The sequence below is a fragment of the Mauremys reevesii genome, linkage group 1 (genome assembly GCF_016161935.1).
Source record: "Mauremys reevesii isolate NIE-2019 linkage group 1, ASM1616193v1, whole genome shotgun sequence".
In the NCBI taxonomy this organism is placed as follows: domain Eukaryota; kingdom Metazoa; phylum Chordata; order Testudines; family Geoemydidae; genus Mauremys; species Mauremys reevesii.
Window position 1 is genome coordinate 156,534,492 of NC_052623.1, and position 16,687 is coordinate 156,551,178.

The following is a 16,687-nucleotide window of genomic DNA, read 5'->3' on the forward strand; positions in this document are numbered from 1 at the left end:
TCTAAAAGAAAAGATTCCAAGCGAGGACAGCAAAATTGTGTATTGGATACAGCCTATTGGAAGACAGCAGACACAATAGACATCTTAGAATACCAGGACTGTTTAGAACTAGAAAAATTCAGATTCTGCCTGGAGATCAGCTCAAGGAGAGAATTATTTCTCATAGAAAGTGTCCACGAATGTCAATCCTCTTGGGGGAGAGGAGGCAAACACAGGATGGACTAGGTGTTCCAAGGAGGCCAGAATTAATGCAAGTTTGGACTAGGTGCTTTCCACAGCCAAGATTAAGGCAGTACTACCTGAACCCCAGGACTTCCCAAACTTGTCCTGCTTAGGCCACCTAAACAAACACTACATTAAGGAGAGAAAGAAGTGAAGTGACACTTCTATGTCACCCCTAAGCCAAGCAAGAACAAACAAAAGGGCACATTGCTCCTGGATTTTGACTGACTCTTCAGCTCTACCTTCATCATTAGCAGAGACAATCCCACCACTTCCAAGTGTTGGCAGAGTTAAGGTGCTGGTTAGTGACTTATAAGCGAAGTGATCCTTCGGCAGTCACTATTAGTGCTATTTAATTAATCTCTTGTCACACCAGACCCTAGCAACAGCAGCCAGGTGATGGTTCTATTTTCACATCTGATAAGACTAAACCCCACAATGTATGTTGAGATGAGTGTCAGAATCTACAAACATATTTCAATTCCAATCTGGTGCAAGGTGTCCTGTCTTCATGGATAAACCTAGAAAGATTTTTCTGTAACTGTAAAGGAAGGACTCCGGGAAGGCCTAGAGTTGCATGCATTAGAATGGCACCAAAAGGAAACACTTTTCAGGGGGAAGAAATGCTTCCTATTTAGTGTTTCTGAGTCCACTAAAAAGATTACTACTCAATTCAATTTTTTTTTAACGATTGCCTGTGTCTCACATAGACAGTTTCAAAGACTTAGAAGTTGCTCTTTTCAGAGAAGATTTACTTGCAAATATATACTCTGTCAGCACTCTCTTGCATCTTAAACTGAAAATTATTCCTCAGGGTCTTGTATCAATGGAAAGTAAGAGTGTTTGACCGGGATATTGCTACAAATGTATAGTTCAAAGTAGTACTCTAGTCTAGGTGGCAAGTACAAGAAGTCTGACTAATAATTGTTTTCTCAATCCTTGTCCAGGTTGTTGCACTTCTAAAAATAATATTTGTTTGTTGATTTTTCAGGAGAAAATAAGAGATGTCTTTACTGAGGGAAGATTTGTGTAATGAAGTGAGTCTTGCACTGTGTCCTGAAAAAGGTATGACTCAAACTCAGACTGATCTTCTGTATTATAAGTTCCACAACACAAGTACTACCACCAAAAATGTTTCAATCAGCTGTCAGTCATTGTCTTTCCTTGAGGATGTGCGAGTGAAAGACCCCATTGAGAGGCTTAACGATTTGGACCAGGATCTTGAAGTAGATAAAGAATTAGACAGGGAGCCAAGACAGAAATGGAATGCCAATATGATATGCTCTCTTCATGTCTTATTTTGGATGGGATACTACATACTGCATGAGCTGAAACTTCTGCATGGTATTCACAATCAACCATCGGCAGAGTGTGTTGCAGTAATCACTGTGGCTAGAGTCTGTGACCCAGAGGGAAGGGTGCAATTTCTTGCCTAGCGAAAGGAGGAAAAAAAATGTTTCTGGACACTGCACTAAATGAGTATCTGGAGGAGTCAGACTGTGTACCCACCTTGATAACTGGATGGCAGATGCCCTCAAAAGATGATCAACAATTTACACAACAGTGATTATAAGAACAGTATAATGTCAGCAAACTCTAAGCCAGGAAATAAAACTTCAAAAATTGAATTTGTCTCTAATCCTCAAATACATGCCCAGCAAGATGGCAGACTGCCAGCCTACTGTTACTCTTGAAACCAATGTCTTTCCATTGGCTTCTATTTTCCCTAGAGTAATTAGAAGTAGGGAATTTGGCATGTTAGTCAGAGCTGTCTTGCTACCTAATCCAGTAACGTTAAATATGATTTCTCTGTCTTTGATTTTTCTTCAGTGTCTATTACCATAGTGAAAGCATGGAAATGTCCTAAAATATCCTTCTGGGATATTAATGTCTCACTACATAGTTTAGCCTTAATTGGTAACTCCTGTTGTAGGCATCAGGGATTTGACTTGTCTGTTAGTCCTGTTTTGGTCCTTCTAGGGCATCTCAACTAGTTCTTCTAAAAATTAATGAACCCTGGGTGAAGAAAAATCTGAAGGAGTATGACAGCCTTCTGCCCAAGTAAAATAAAATCCAGATTCCAAACCTACTTCACTTTACCTTACCACAGATAAGCAAGATTCAGGAGCCTGTGTCCCTCATGCCATGAGAAATGCATGAAGAGATCTGCTAAGATCGGCGAAGCATATGCACTATGTGACACCCAGAGATCTGAACAAGCTTGGAATAAATCTCAGGTTGAGATTTTCAAAGCTGACCCACTGAAACCAACATGACTTGTGAAGCTAAATCCCCTACCTACCTTTGAAAATCTCAACCAAATAACACAACAGCCTGGATTAAATCTCATTATGAGTAACCACTGATTCAGAAGTGATTAACTATGGAGACTCTACACAATAAGAGGATCAAACTTAATCTACAGCGGTCATGAAGGGATATGATATCTCTACAGATTGCTGATGGCTTAATGTTCAGGTAACAAGAACTCCATTAAACATTACTAAGGAGCCACAAATTAGGACAGATATAACTGGACAGCTGCAAGTCTCAGGTACTCAAAAGGTGGTACCTTCCAAATGTAGAAAAATAATGTGCCAGCAGTGGCAGTGGTAGATTGGCAGTGGCCCTGGAGGTTTTTCGCCTTCCTCTGAAGCATGGGGCAGGGGTCGCTTGCTTAAGGAGTGGGTGGATCGGCTTATGTGGCCTGCATCTTGCAGGAGGTCAGACTAGATGATCATAATGGTCCCTTCTGATCTTGAATTCTATGATTCTAAAGTAATACTAGCATATTATGTTTGATTTTAAGAACAGTTAATTCTGTTTGAGGGTAATTAATGTGTAGAGAAAAATCTCACTCATATAATCAATGGTTTCAAGCTTTAAAAAATTTCAGCAGCACTAATTTTGTATTCCTCTAGCTGTAAAGCTAGACTACAGTACTGTGATGACTTTAATTATCCATGCCTTGGAAGAAGAAAAACAACAAGTCTTAGAAACCGCCACAAAAATTACTAAAATAACTTTTCTGTATATGATGTTACTATTTTAAGACCAGATTGTGACCCAATGGACCCCTGTATTCACACCCTGTACACCATTGTAATAATCTTTATACAGAATAGGCCTTGTGAGGTATTATTTAAAACTAATAGCTTGCTGGTCAAAGACATCGTGGTGAAATATATGTAGTAACATTATATGTAAAGCGATGAACATAAATGGAGGTTACTTGCTGTAATTGGAGGTTCTTTGAGATATGTGGTCTCTATCTGTTTTCCACATGTGGGTACACCTGGTTGCCATGTGCCAGAGTTCAGAAATTCTTCCAAGCAGTGTCTGTTGACTTGCACACCTGCAGTATCTTCCTGCATGCTTCTGTCCAAAGGTATAAGGGGTAGTGCACGTTGACCCTCCTCCAGTTCCCGCTCTTACTGCAATGTAGTAGGGTCTCAAGCAGAGGTGAAGGAGGGCAGGTAGTGGAAAACAGATAGGGGACCATGCATCTCGAAGAACCTCCAGCTATAGTAAGGAACCTCCAGGTCTTCTTCATGTGGGTGACTCACAAGCAGTATTCAGTCTGGAGGAGGGTGTGAGGAAGTTGACAGCAGCTGTGCTTGCAATACTGCTGTTCCCATTGCTGCATCCACAGCTGCCACTTGAATCAGGGCGTAGTGTGCCATAAATGTGTGGACAGAATCTGATTCCTGATACATCAGTTCCATGGCCCAAATGCCTCCATGAAGAGAGGACAAGATCTCGCTCCTCCCTGTTTGGTATGTAGACCACTGTGGTGATATTATCTGATAGTATCTGTACATGAAGTGAGTATATGAGGTGGAGGAAGCCCTTGCAGACTAGGCAGACTGATCTGAGCTCCAGCAGGTTTATATGGAGACAGGCCTCCTGTGGGGTCCATGTACCCTGGGCTGTATGGTAGTCTAAATGAACACCCCATCCTGTGAGGAAGGCATCCATCAAGATGGTGGCCCTTGTGGGAGGGCAGAAGGGAGTCCCCAACATGACTCTGTTTGGGTTGGACCACCAAGCAAGGGAGCTGAGAACTGCAGAGGAAACAGTGATTCTGTGGTCAAGTGGAGCCAGGCTTGTAGGCACCGCAAATGGAGCCTGGTGAAGTGTGTCATGTAGGTACATGCAGCCATATGGTCTTAACAGCAAGAGGCACTAATGCACTGTAGTTTGAGGCTTGTGGATAATGCAAGAGAACAGGTGCTCATTGTGTAAAAGCTGTCTTCAGGGAGCAAAGCTTGTGCAGAGACAGAATCCAGCTGTGCCCCTATCAAATTTCTTGTCTTTGTGGGTGACAAAACAGACTAGTCTTCATTTACACACACACTTAAGGTTGCAAGGAGGTGCTGAAGAGATTGTATTGCTGAGACAGCTTCTTGGTGAGACTGTCCTACCAGGAACCAGTTGACCAGGTATGGGAGCACCATAAATCTCTGGCATCTCATCTGGGCTGCTACTGCTGTGAATACTTTTGTAAACACACCGGGTGCCATCACAAGCCTAAAGGGGAGGACGTGGAACTGGTAGCGCTCCTGGCCAACTACGAACCGCAAGAACTTCCTTTATGATATGTTAATATCCACATGGAAATACAAGTCCTTCATGTGGAAGGCTGTGAACCACACTCCCTCCTGCAGGGAGGAGATTACAGATGCCAGTGAAATCATCCTAAATTTCAATTTCCTAATAAAGATGTTGAGCTGTTGAAGATCCAGGACAAGTCTTCACCTTCCCTGCCCTTTCTGGGGATTTAGAAGTATGGGGAGTAGAACCTGCTCCCTTGGAACTGAGATGGAATGCTCTCTATCGCACCTTGGTGTAATACTGAGTCTGCCTCCTGTTGAAGAATCAAGCATGCCCCATGGAAAGAACAGCTTTGCTTACACAGTGCTTATGCCAATCTGTAAGCCCAAATAGGAAGAATATACTTTCCCTAATAGCCATTTTCAATGTTTTAATTCCTTTCAGTTACACATGGAAAATAGTTGTGTGTGCAAGGAAGAGCTATATAAACTTGCAAAACCACAGCATCACTTTGCTAATTCAAAGAGTACTGAATTCCAAACTTGTTTTTTTTTGAATAATGATACATTACCAATTCTGCATAGAAACATAATATTTAGCCACATGTTACTGTTACAGACATTTTATCACAAATTTACCTGAACAGATTTATACAGAAAGAGGATCTTCAATTAACCCTTAACAGCCCAAATCAATCAATCCATACATTTTTCATGTTAAAACAGCAGAAATATTTATTCAAGCTCCTTAACTTAGGAACTCAAATAGACTTAATGGAGAAAGTATTTTAAATCATGATTTTTAAAACAGGGGACCCCGTACTTCCATGTTAACTGAAGAGACACTCGAGAGGTTTTCCTTTTTCTTTTAACATCATAGGCTGTAAAGGGTTAGTTAAGGTGCTGATGAGATGAATATGAAGGCAGGGCTGAGTAGGTGGGTGGGACCTACTCCTGTTCCGTTATCTTTGTTGTAAAATTGGTGTGCGTGATCTAACAGCACAGGCAGAAACAATTTCCCAGAAAGCAATAACATTCAGCCATCAGCAGGCAGTTAGTTACAGGACTGAGAAAGGATGGGAATGGTTCATTAAATTCATTACCTCACAAGATGAAGACTGAGTCCGATAACTTGGCACAATCTTGAACGTGATGCTCCCCCGCATTTCCCTCTGGAGAAAGAAAATTATTTCTTTAAAAAAACGAGATGTTGCAGCTAAAACACAAGAAACCACTCTAATATCTGTAGGGAAACCAGCACAACCTTTGTGAGAGCAGCAGCAGTTCTTCCTAAAATAAACATTCAGAAATAAACTGGAAAGCTTTTAAAATACGTGGTTTCACTTAGAAACAAACATATTCAGACTGTCTCTTATTAACATAAAACCAAACATACGCCATTAGTGAATTAGCATGACAGATCTTCAGAAGGCTAGAGATTACAGCTGTATTTTTAGATGAGAATTGAGTACACATCAGCAAGTTTTTTTTCATTTCCATTTCCCTCATCTATTTTTTTTGTGATTTACATTGTGCCTTTGTTGTAAAATAAATTAATTTTTCTTCCCATTCAATTTACATGTTATATACAAGAAAGGTTACTTACCTTTCAATAACTTGAGTTGTTCAAGATGTTTTGTCCCTATGGGTGCTCTATCGTAGGTGGAATGCATGCCTGTAAGCTCTTGTCCAGAGATTTGAATTATCTGTGTCCAAAGGTCTGCACATGCGCATTACATGACCTCCTGCTTGTAATGAGCAGGTGTAGACCTGTGGACCCACTGCAGCACCAGTCTAGGGGAACCATGAAGGGTCCAGACAGAAGGCTAGTGTCCTCCGAATGTCTAAGGTGAGAAGGCTTGCCTCTTCTCTTGAGGAGTGAGGTTTGGGGAAGAATAGTGGCAGATGAATATTCTGATATGGAAGTCTGACAAATCTGCATGACTCTGTCACAGAAGATAGTGTAAGATGAGTCAGCCGAAAGCACTCCAACTTCTTTAACGTTTCTAGCTAAGGTGATGGCTACCAGGAAGGGGGTCTTAAAGGAACAAACGTGTGCCCAGAGGTTTGAATGCAGAGTTCCTTCAGACACTGAGGACCAAGTTAAGGTTTCACGGAGGTGTGGGGTTCCAGATATGTGGGAACAGATTAGCTAAACCCTTGAGGAATGTAGCTGAGAGGCTCTGGATAGGTGAATTAATCAAGGATCCTTGCAGGAAGAGCTTCAGAAACAGATATAGAGTGACAAGAACACCAGAAAAGGAAGTGTTTCCACTTCTGCAAGTAAGTTTTATGAGTGGAGGATTTCCTACTATTCAGGAGTACAGACTGTATCTCTGCTGAACAGTCTGACTCTAAAGCCGAGAAACACAGAGGAGCCAGGCCATAAGGTTCAGTGACAGAAGGCTGGTGGTGTCTCATGGTGCCAGAGTTCTGCATCAGGTGGTCTGATCTGAGAGGGAGGCATCAGGGTCTCTATAGAAAGGTGATGTAGATCTGAATACCTCACTTGTCTGGACCAAGAAGGTGCAGTCAAGATGATTCTTGCCTGCTGCTGTTGTAGTTTGATCAATGTCTTGAGAATTAACAGCACTAGAGGTAAGAACAGAGGAGAGAGTGAGGCTCTGGGACTAGTAGGACACCTGTGAAGGATTGTGGGTCTCAAATGTGGGCCCACGGGTCCCCAAGCAGTTCATAGACCATGACAGTCACTGGACAGCTCTGCAGAACCAGCATGGGAGGGGTTTAGTGGAACTCTGGCCCACCATAGGCTCTGCCTAGGAAGCTACTCATTGGAGGAGACATCCAGCCCAGATGCATTATTTAAGCCAGAATAATTTAAAGGAAGTTGTCTGAGCAACTGAGTGAACTCCTGACTGTCTGTTGTTCTGAACTCTGACTCTGGCTTGACCCTTGGCATGGCTGTCTGATTCTGATTCCAGTCCTGACCCTTGAGATGACCCCTGACGCTGATTCTGGCTCAACCTTTGGAGTGACTCCTGACCCTGACACGATTCTGATTCTGACTTTGGTTCCTGGCGTCTGACCCCAGCTCTGACCATTAGGCTTGACCAATCCTGTCCCAGTCCCTACAGCATCTACCAAAGAGTCACAGTTGAGTTTCTCCTTGCAAAGAGATCCACTAAGGGAAGGCCCCATACTTTCCAGATGTTCTGAAAGATCACACTGTTGAGCTCCCATTTGTGGTCCTGATGGAAATTTCTACTTAGAGCCTTTGGTGCCACGTTCTGGAGGTCTGGTAGGAAAATCACAGAGATCTCTATGTGACAGGCAATGCACCAGTTCCACAATTTTAGGGATTCTGTGAATAAAGACTGGGATCTTGTCAATTTATATAGGACATTGCAGCTCTGTTATCTACCATTACTCTGATATGATGACCCTAAATGTGTGGAGAAAGATGTTGCAGGCATAACAAACTGCCCTTAGCTCTAAAGCAACATTGCTTGTGGACACCATTTGCCTTGTTTGTGGAACCTTGTAAGTAGCTCCCCAGCCTAGAAGGGAGATATCGATTGTGATGATTCATGTTGGCAGCAGGAATGAGAATGGGGTTCCCATACAGACCTTCATCGGGTGTCTTTTCACCATCTGTGGGAGTCCAGCACCCAGGTTGGGGGTATAGAAACCCATTTGGTAAGGCTATATTTGTTTGGTGTGTATGAGATTTTGAGCCAGGCCCAAAGGCATTGAAGATGTAGTCCTGCGTGTGGTGTAACGAATGACAGGGCCAACATATGAGCTAGGAGCTGAAGTTGGCCAGGGACTTAGCTGTAGGGTAGTGACCAGATGGGATATAATGGAGATAGGTAGATAGACCCTAGCAATTTGAGAGTCCAGGGAGACTCCAATTAATTCTATCCTCTGGATGGGAGACAGTGTGAATTTTTATAGGTTGATACAAAGACCCAGGGCCTAAAGCAAGGTTAGAACCTAGTTGGTTGCCAATTGGACATCCAGAGTGGAGCACCCCTAGAGAAGCCAATCATCTAAATAGGGAAAGGCTGAAATACTATCTTGATGTAGGTGAGCTGCACTTACTGAGAGGACCTTTGTAAAAATCCGTGAGGGCTGTGGAAAGTCAAAGGGAAAGACATGATATTGACAATGTTCTAAGCCAATGATGAAATGTAGAAAACATCTGTGGAAAGGGTGCATTACAATATGAAAAATGTGTGTCTTGAAGGTTGAGGGCAGTAAACTAAACCCGTTGACTCAAAGAAGGATTATGGTCACCATCCAGAAGTGTTGTGAGAGAATATGGGTGTTCTTGACCTCAGGAGCCTGAATTGGCCTCCAATGCCATTTATTTTGGGAACCAGAAAATATTTGGACTAGGATCCTCTTTCCACAAATTCTGGGGGGAGTGGCTCTATTGTTCTCATACTGAGGAGGGACTGGGCCTCCTGTTTTAAGAGATCCTCATGAGAGAGGTCCCTGAAGAGAGAGGAGGAAGGGATAGAGTATCCCATAGCCATTACCTCTAAAGTCAATTTGTCTGTGGTGATAAGTTCCCAATTAGGCAGAAACTGTGATAGGCGGTCCCCAAAGGGGGGTGGAGTGGAAGATAGGCTTGCACAGTGGCTTCAGGGAAGGGCATTGTTTGTGTCCCAAGACGAGGTTGCCATAATGGTCATTTGGAGGGTGGTGCAGGTAGGGAGATCGTCACCCTTTCTTGTGAGGCCCAGGCCTTCTTCTAGGAGATTCATTACGTCTGGAACAGGCCTGGTACAGTTGATGTTGGAATAGCTGGGATTGTTGTGCAGTCTGATTTGCTGAAACGTCTCTTTGTTCCAGGTACATAGATCCCGAGACACTTCAGGGTTGCTCTCGCATCCTTGGGGGAATGCAATGAGGCGCTAGTATTGTTGTTGAACAGCTTCAGCCCTTTGAAAGGGAGGTCTTCCACTTCTATTCTGGACAGGCCAGGTGATTGGAGCCAGGATCCTCATCACATAACAGCTAAAGATGGTGAAACTGTAACAGCAGCAGCAAAGGCAGCTTGTAAAGAGATCTTGGCTATCAGTTGTCTTTCAGAAGTGAGGGCCTAGAATTGCTTCCTCTTGTCCTGTGGCAAATTGTTAATAAAATTAGTGAATTTCGCATAGAATAGTAAAATCATATTTGCCATCATGGCTTGATAATTTGCTTCTTGGAACTGAAGAGCAGCAGAAGAATAACTCTTTCTACCAAAGAGGCCTCTGTCAGAAGATGTGGATCTTGATCTACTCTGACATTTTCTCTCATTAACTGCATCCACCACCAGGGAGTCAGGGTGGGAGAAGAAATATTCCAGCCCCTTGGCTGGTATACAATTTTTTTGGTCCGTCCACTTACACGTAGGTGCAAAAGTAGCAGGTATATGCCACAAATTGCGGGCTGGAGATTAGCACTGCCCGTTCATGAGGCGCTCTTTTGTGTTCTGTGGGGTGGTTTGAAGAATAACCACCAGAGTGCTGGGACTCTTGTACCTCCTCTGTCGAGATCTGAAGAGCCCCTGTACATCTCTTCATTATGTCCTGAAATGACCTAATATTATCCACATACAAGGGAGGTGTTGGCACCACTGCCTTATCCGGGGCAGAAGAGGATTTATGAGAAGAAGGTATCTCCTCCTCTAGAGGTGGCTGTAGATCCTCCTCCTGATCTTCCTTCCGTACCAGAGAAGCACGCAGTATTGGTGACTGCAGCTGTGGTGTTGGTGGTTGTTGAGGCCTGTGGAACTTCCAGTCGTTCTCTTGTGGGCAGGAACCCTATAGAATTTGTCCACATAGGCAGTCCAGAGATTCCAGCAGGCGCACTGAGGTTGTGGGTATGGAAGGGTTACACGTTTGGAGGGTCTGGGGTCCTTCTAGACTCTGGTGTGTCCTTGTTCAGGTACACCGCCTGAGGTGTCAAATAGTAAGCTGAGTAGCCCTGTACTGAGATTTCAAAGTTGGAGGTGTTGTCCCAGAATACAAGGGAGGGGCTCTGGGCACTGGTGCTGGAGACACCAAATGGTGAGGCATTACCAGAGGTGCTGGTGGACAGGTATTGGGTGACCTGCTGAGAGGGGAGGAGAGGAGCCTGGCTGGCATGATAGTACTGGTATTAATGGGGAACTTCTCTTCGTACTTGCAAGAGGGGGGGACTCCAGTTCCTCTGATGCAGATAAGCCCTTTTGTGACAAGAACCTTGAAGGTGACAGAGGGCTGTAGAAATGTACAAGGGTGGTACTGGGGCCCTCATCGGAGATGCAAAATGAGGCACCTATGAGGATGGTGCTGAAGTGGTTGTTGAGGTGATGTCTCTATGCTCTGGGTGCACACTATCTGAAGACGGCACTGGAGAAGATGGTGCTGGTGCCTTGGATTTCCTCAAGTCTTTAGGCTTCTAGCAGTCTTGATGACTAGATGGTGCTGGAATAATTGGCTCTCTGTGGTGCTTACTAGGAGGCTTATCTTTCTGAGTTATCTGGTTTTGATGGTACCAAAGCTCTGGTGCTGGTGCCTGTAGGATCCTTGGAGGTACTCATCCAGGAACACGGCGTCTCCTCAGGTTCAGTTCCAAGAGGTAATCTACCTCTTTTCCTGAAGGTTCTGTTAGGAGAAGGAAGCTTTCTTTTCTTCAATCCTTTGTCTCTGAAGCAACCTCGGTCACCGCTGAAGTAATGGGGAAGAGAGGGGGCACTCAGACCCTGGTCTTCAAGAGTGTTTCATAAGGAGAAGCTTCAATCTCATCTCTCCTTTAAATCCTGTGCAAACTTTGCACTTCAATGGGATATGAAAGTCTCTGAGACACTGAAGACAGCTAAAAAGCCCGGTGCTCTGAGGGAAATACCTACTGCAGGTCTGGAAGGCTATGAATTCTGGGGCTTTTGTCATACTTCCAGAGTAAGGGTGGTGGAAAAGCCAAGGAACTGGTTCTGAAATGGGAAAAGGGTGTTGTCTTGAACCCTTCTAAAATGTAATACATTTGTGGAAAGAAGGAGAAAATAAACAAAATTTAAACTAAATATTAGAGAAAATAAAGAAGAAAAGAATAAAGCAAACAAGTAAAAGAACCGGTAATATCTGCTAGGAAGCAGCAGTCATGCAGTTGCTCCATTTCAAGTCGCAGCCGGTTGAGAAGGAACTGTAATAGCAGCAGGTCCACTCCTTTCTATATACCTTTGCTCTAAAGCACAAGGCTCTGTAATGTGTAGGCATGGACTCACGGACACTTCTAATTCAAATCTTCTGTCAAAAGGGCACATGGGTGCGTGCATCCTATGGTGAAGTACCCATATGAACATATGCTCGCAAAAGAATAAATATTCCCAATTATTATAACAGATGCCTTTCACTCTGTTAAAGGTAGAAATAATAAGAAATACATCTTCAACAGGAACAAGATAAATGACATACTGAAAACTATGAAAAGCATAGTGAAAATCTGTCAATCCCTTTTCTTTACCTTGCCCAGTAATGAGACCAAAGGGTCACTTGATTAAATCACTGGGCAGGACAGATTAAAATATTATTTTATACTAATTAGCATCAAGCCTGTGAAGTTCACTATTGGAAAAGGTGTTGGGAGTCAAATACTGTGGTGGGATTTTAAAAAGTTTGGATAATTAATTACATCTGTACTTATGAAGACAAAGATAACAATAAAGATAACGAAATCGTATGCTTTACTGTATGCTGCTTACAACAGGGTTTTGAAATGATCATAATATAAATAATAAAGTCACACAAAGGAAGATTGTCATTGTGTTTGGCACTGTACGGAGGTAGACATGATTCCTGCTCCTGAAGAATTTGTAATCTTAGCTGACAGGTAACATATACATGGTAGGCACTGAGAGAGATGGAGACAATCTAATAGACACAATTTTAAAATATGCCCTTTTCTTTGTGTTATACTGGATTGTCTCCAGTAAGTACGTATGGATCTATGACAAGTTCCTTTCAGCCACTTGCACCAGGGCCTATTTATTCAAACACTTGGTGATTACTTGGAGGCATCACAAAAGAGGATTTGAAGGAGAGGATAGTGGTCTGATGGATTAGTTCAGGGAGAGGGTTCCATGCACAAAAGGACACAGTGGAAGAAACCCTGGAGAAGTCTGTGGTTTGCTAGAGCACTGCTTACTTGATTAGATGATTTTTTTGGGGGGAAGTTAGGATGGGGAAAGGGGTTGTGTTGGGGGATCAGGTAAGCTACCAAGAAAGGAAGGACAAAGAAGAACACTGATTTAGAGAGGCTTTGTTAAAAGAAAAAAGGATTAATTTTGCTGTTTATTTAAAAAATATTAAACAACCAATGTCAACAAACTTTTAGGAACTTACAAGCATTTTTTGTAGTTGTTCCACTGTTTGGTTTGCTACACTGATTCCATTTATTTCTCGGATTTCATCCCCTACATGGAGTGTACCTGCAGAATTAACAAAACAAATAGTTTATGTGTACATTTATAATATAACTGTGAAACGATACCAAAATTCAAACAGAGATTGGCAGTACAAAGACATTAAAATAAAATGTTAAAATAAGAGTTTAGTGTCTAGCTGAAACCCACAAAGCAGTGGAACTCAGAGTGAACAATTCCACGCTAGAAACCGTGATTTTTTAAAATTGTTATTAAATATATTTTTTCCTTTCTTTACAGAGCATAACTGTACACATTTTTTACCATACAAAGTCTCATTGAAATCAGTGGTGTGAATGTGCTGTCCATTCCAATGCAGCTTTGGATGCTAAGAAAAATGTGCATATTGTGAAAGATTATACAGTAAAATAAGGTGGTTGCTAGTGGTTATGATGTAGCAAGGCCATCATTCTACATGGGTAGTCCATTCACTATACATTTACTATATTACTTTTTGTTTTGTGAATTAACTACATTCATCTGCCAAATATCCTTTTCCAAATACTTTACCAAACACGATTAGTTTTACCTGAAGAACCAACAGCTGGCAATCTATTTTTCAAAATGAAGCCACTGTGGAAACAGATGTTGGCAATAAATCACCTAAGCTACGAATGGTGTTTTTGTGGATTGCTAAATCTAAAATGACCATATTGATTGAAGAAAAAAAAAATACATTCATGCTAATGATCTGAGTTTTAAATTTCAGCTTCATTTGAAATGGCAGAAATACTGAATTCCAAAACCATGTGCTTTATAACAGAAAGAGAGCCTGACTTAACTAGAGCTGTCCTAACAGGCACTATCATGAACTACAATGCCTGATTACCCTTTGGACTCTAGTCTGTGACACGGCTACACAGCCCTGTGGACCATTAAAGCTCCCAGAAGGCTACAGAACAGGATTACTCAAACTTTTAATCTGTTCAGGAGAAAGTCCTCCATCCCCCAGAAAATGTTTTAATCAATTCCACAGGAGCTTCCTACTGACAGCCAAAAAGGGGTAGGGACTCCAGTGCAATTCCTCTGTCCTGCCTTGTGGAACATTAATCAGGATTCATCACAGTTAGTAGTTTACAGTATGTGAATGCAGCAGCTCTGTATTTGAATTTCAAATGAAAACAGCTCACAGCTGGCGTATTGATGACCTAACCCTCTAACAAAAAGTTATACAAGTTCAGCATTGGCAAACTTTCTCAGCCCTTCACACCTTCTACAAAAATATATTTGATTCCAAAATAATTACAGCTCTGTACCACGCTGGAACTAAGCTCTGCATGCAGAGGCCTTCATTGTTATGGCACAATAAGGCACAATATCCCCTGGCATGCTATACTTTCTGCAACAGCGTAAAAACGTTGTTGGGAAACATCCAAACACAAATTATGATTGAATGAAAAATTGAAATAAATATAAGAAATATGCTCATCAGGTTAGTCATTTTGAGAATACAGTTAAATACAATCCCTTCTTTTGAATGTTTTCCATTTATTTTACTCTGTGGCAGAAGCTAGTACTGACAATCCATAACTGGACGGTAGCAGCTGGTGTGTGTAGGAGGTGGGCAGCTGAGAGGGGATTTAAAGACTTCTGTCCTTTTGTCTTGGTGGAGAGTTGGGTTGGCTAATAGCTGGGAGAAAGGGGTCAGACTGGGTCACTGGAGTGAGATGGAGGTTTGAGGTTTTTATCATTTTGGGACAGCCTCTCCCCATTTTTCTGTTGGGAGGTGATGTTCTTTGCATCTCCATGTGGTGCCTTCTCCCCAGCCTAATGACTCCCATACCATGGTGTACATCTGATCAGCACTCCCTGTTCTGACTCCTCGTCTATTATCTGTATTGTATTTATTCAGACTTTGGACTGTAGGCTCTTTTGGGTAGGGGCTTTTCTGTATTTTATATTTTTCTCTATCTATGGCAATATATAAATAAATCTATGACAATAAAGAACAGGGTGCCCATGGGTTGGCAATCTCCTTCCTCTGCCTTCACCTAGCCCAAATTAGCACAGCATCAGCCAGTATGCGCTCTTGCTATGTATAGAAGTCTGAGACACCCCTCACCCTGCTGGACAGAACAGGGAACAGTTTCCTCTGAGGAAGCAAATTCTGCAGCTGGAGGAGAGTTCTGCAGCTGGCAAAGCTGGAGGCAGTCCATGTACACTACAGTAGTCTCTTTTCACCATGTAATCATATTCATGCTGTTATAACAGCATCATCTTTGCTCACAAAATGCTCTGTTAGTTGTCCTAGGGCACGGATGTTTACAGATTCATGGTTTAACTATTTGTGGGAGCTCCAAATTAAGTCATTTTCTTACAGATATGAATAGGCAATCTGCAGTGACATGTCTTCTGCAGGAAGTCTGTGTCCTGGGTCAGCAGTAGCACAGGTGCCTAATCCCGATTTAAAATTAATACACTTGTTGACACAAATGTGCCAAAACAAAAACTTTAACAGCAGAAAACCTAGACATTTGGATTTTGGATGCTTGAAGCTGCCAGGAAGTCTAGCTGAAGTACAGCAGATGCAAGAAAAATGCAGTAACACCATTTGAAGTCTAAACATATTCTCCAGATGAGTAAAACCCAAAAGTACTCGGTGCTAAAGCACTGATACGAGGGCAAAAGCTCAAACATAAATAAGCCTCTGTGGCAGAATTTAAAAATACAATCTGTGCACTTATCCCCAAAGTGAACAATTCTTAAAGATTGAAACTGGGGTGTTACCACCAGTTCACATGGAGCAAGGATGAAAGAGTCTTTGCACAGGTTGACCTTGCTTGGGAGAAACTGATTATGAAGGACCAAGAAAAAGGTGAGAGCACAAAAATTAGCTCACCTGCCACATTGCCAACTCATGAAGAACAGAAAAATGGCATGCAGCCATTGAGAGCTATAGCAGGGAAATTAAGAGTGTATTGAATATATAAATTATAGCATTTGGACGAATACTGAATATATGGAATGATATCTAGTTGAAGCTAATAAGCCACATAGGGGACAGAACATTAAGTGATACGATCACATGCATTATATTTGATCACTGATTGCAGGAGACTATTAGAAATAAAAACTACTTCGAATGTTTAGTCAGGCTCATAAAACAGAACAAGGAAGTTAGATTTTTTTTTTGTTGTATTTGGTTAATAATTTGCTATTACTGTAATACAAAATGAAAAATCTCCACTTTGAGATTACGTTTACTTTTGATTAAAAACAGTTCTATGGGAACTACAGAACCAAATACCTAAATATAAGTTGTTCCTGAGAGGACAAAAGACATTTTGGCAATTAAATTGTTTCTATAAAGAATTACACCTTCTACTTTAGAACAACCCATTAGTAAGCACTTGTATGATTTTTTTTTTGTTCAAAGCTCTGTAGACATTGCAAATCCCTTTAGAGGTAGGTAAACATTGTTTCTAATCTCTTTGATGTCTAGTAATCTCATAATTTTCTTGTTAAGAATAGTAGGTAAGTAAAAGTTCAAAGGTGCTGT

General features: G+C 42.0%; 1 protein-coding gene across 13 annotated transcripts in view; it reads right to left on the reverse strand.

Annotated features, from left to right (window-relative positions):
• The window catches only part of CASK (calcium/calmodulin dependent serine protein kinase), a 407,811-nt gene that overhangs the window by 37,116 nt on the left and 354,008 nt on the right, over window positions 1–16,687 (reverse strand). For all 13 annotated transcript variants that reach the window (XM_039525884.1, XM_039525847.1, XM_039525842.1 and 10 more), the window contains 2 exons: window positions 13,109–13,194; window positions 5,879–5,947 (listed from right to left, as the gene is read on the reverse strand). In XM_039525884.1, coding sequence (XP_039381818.1) covers window positions 5,879–5,947; window positions 13,109–13,194 — 155 coding nt within the window. The remainder of the gene's footprint in view (window positions 1–5,878; window positions 5,948–13,108; window positions 13,195–16,687) is intronic.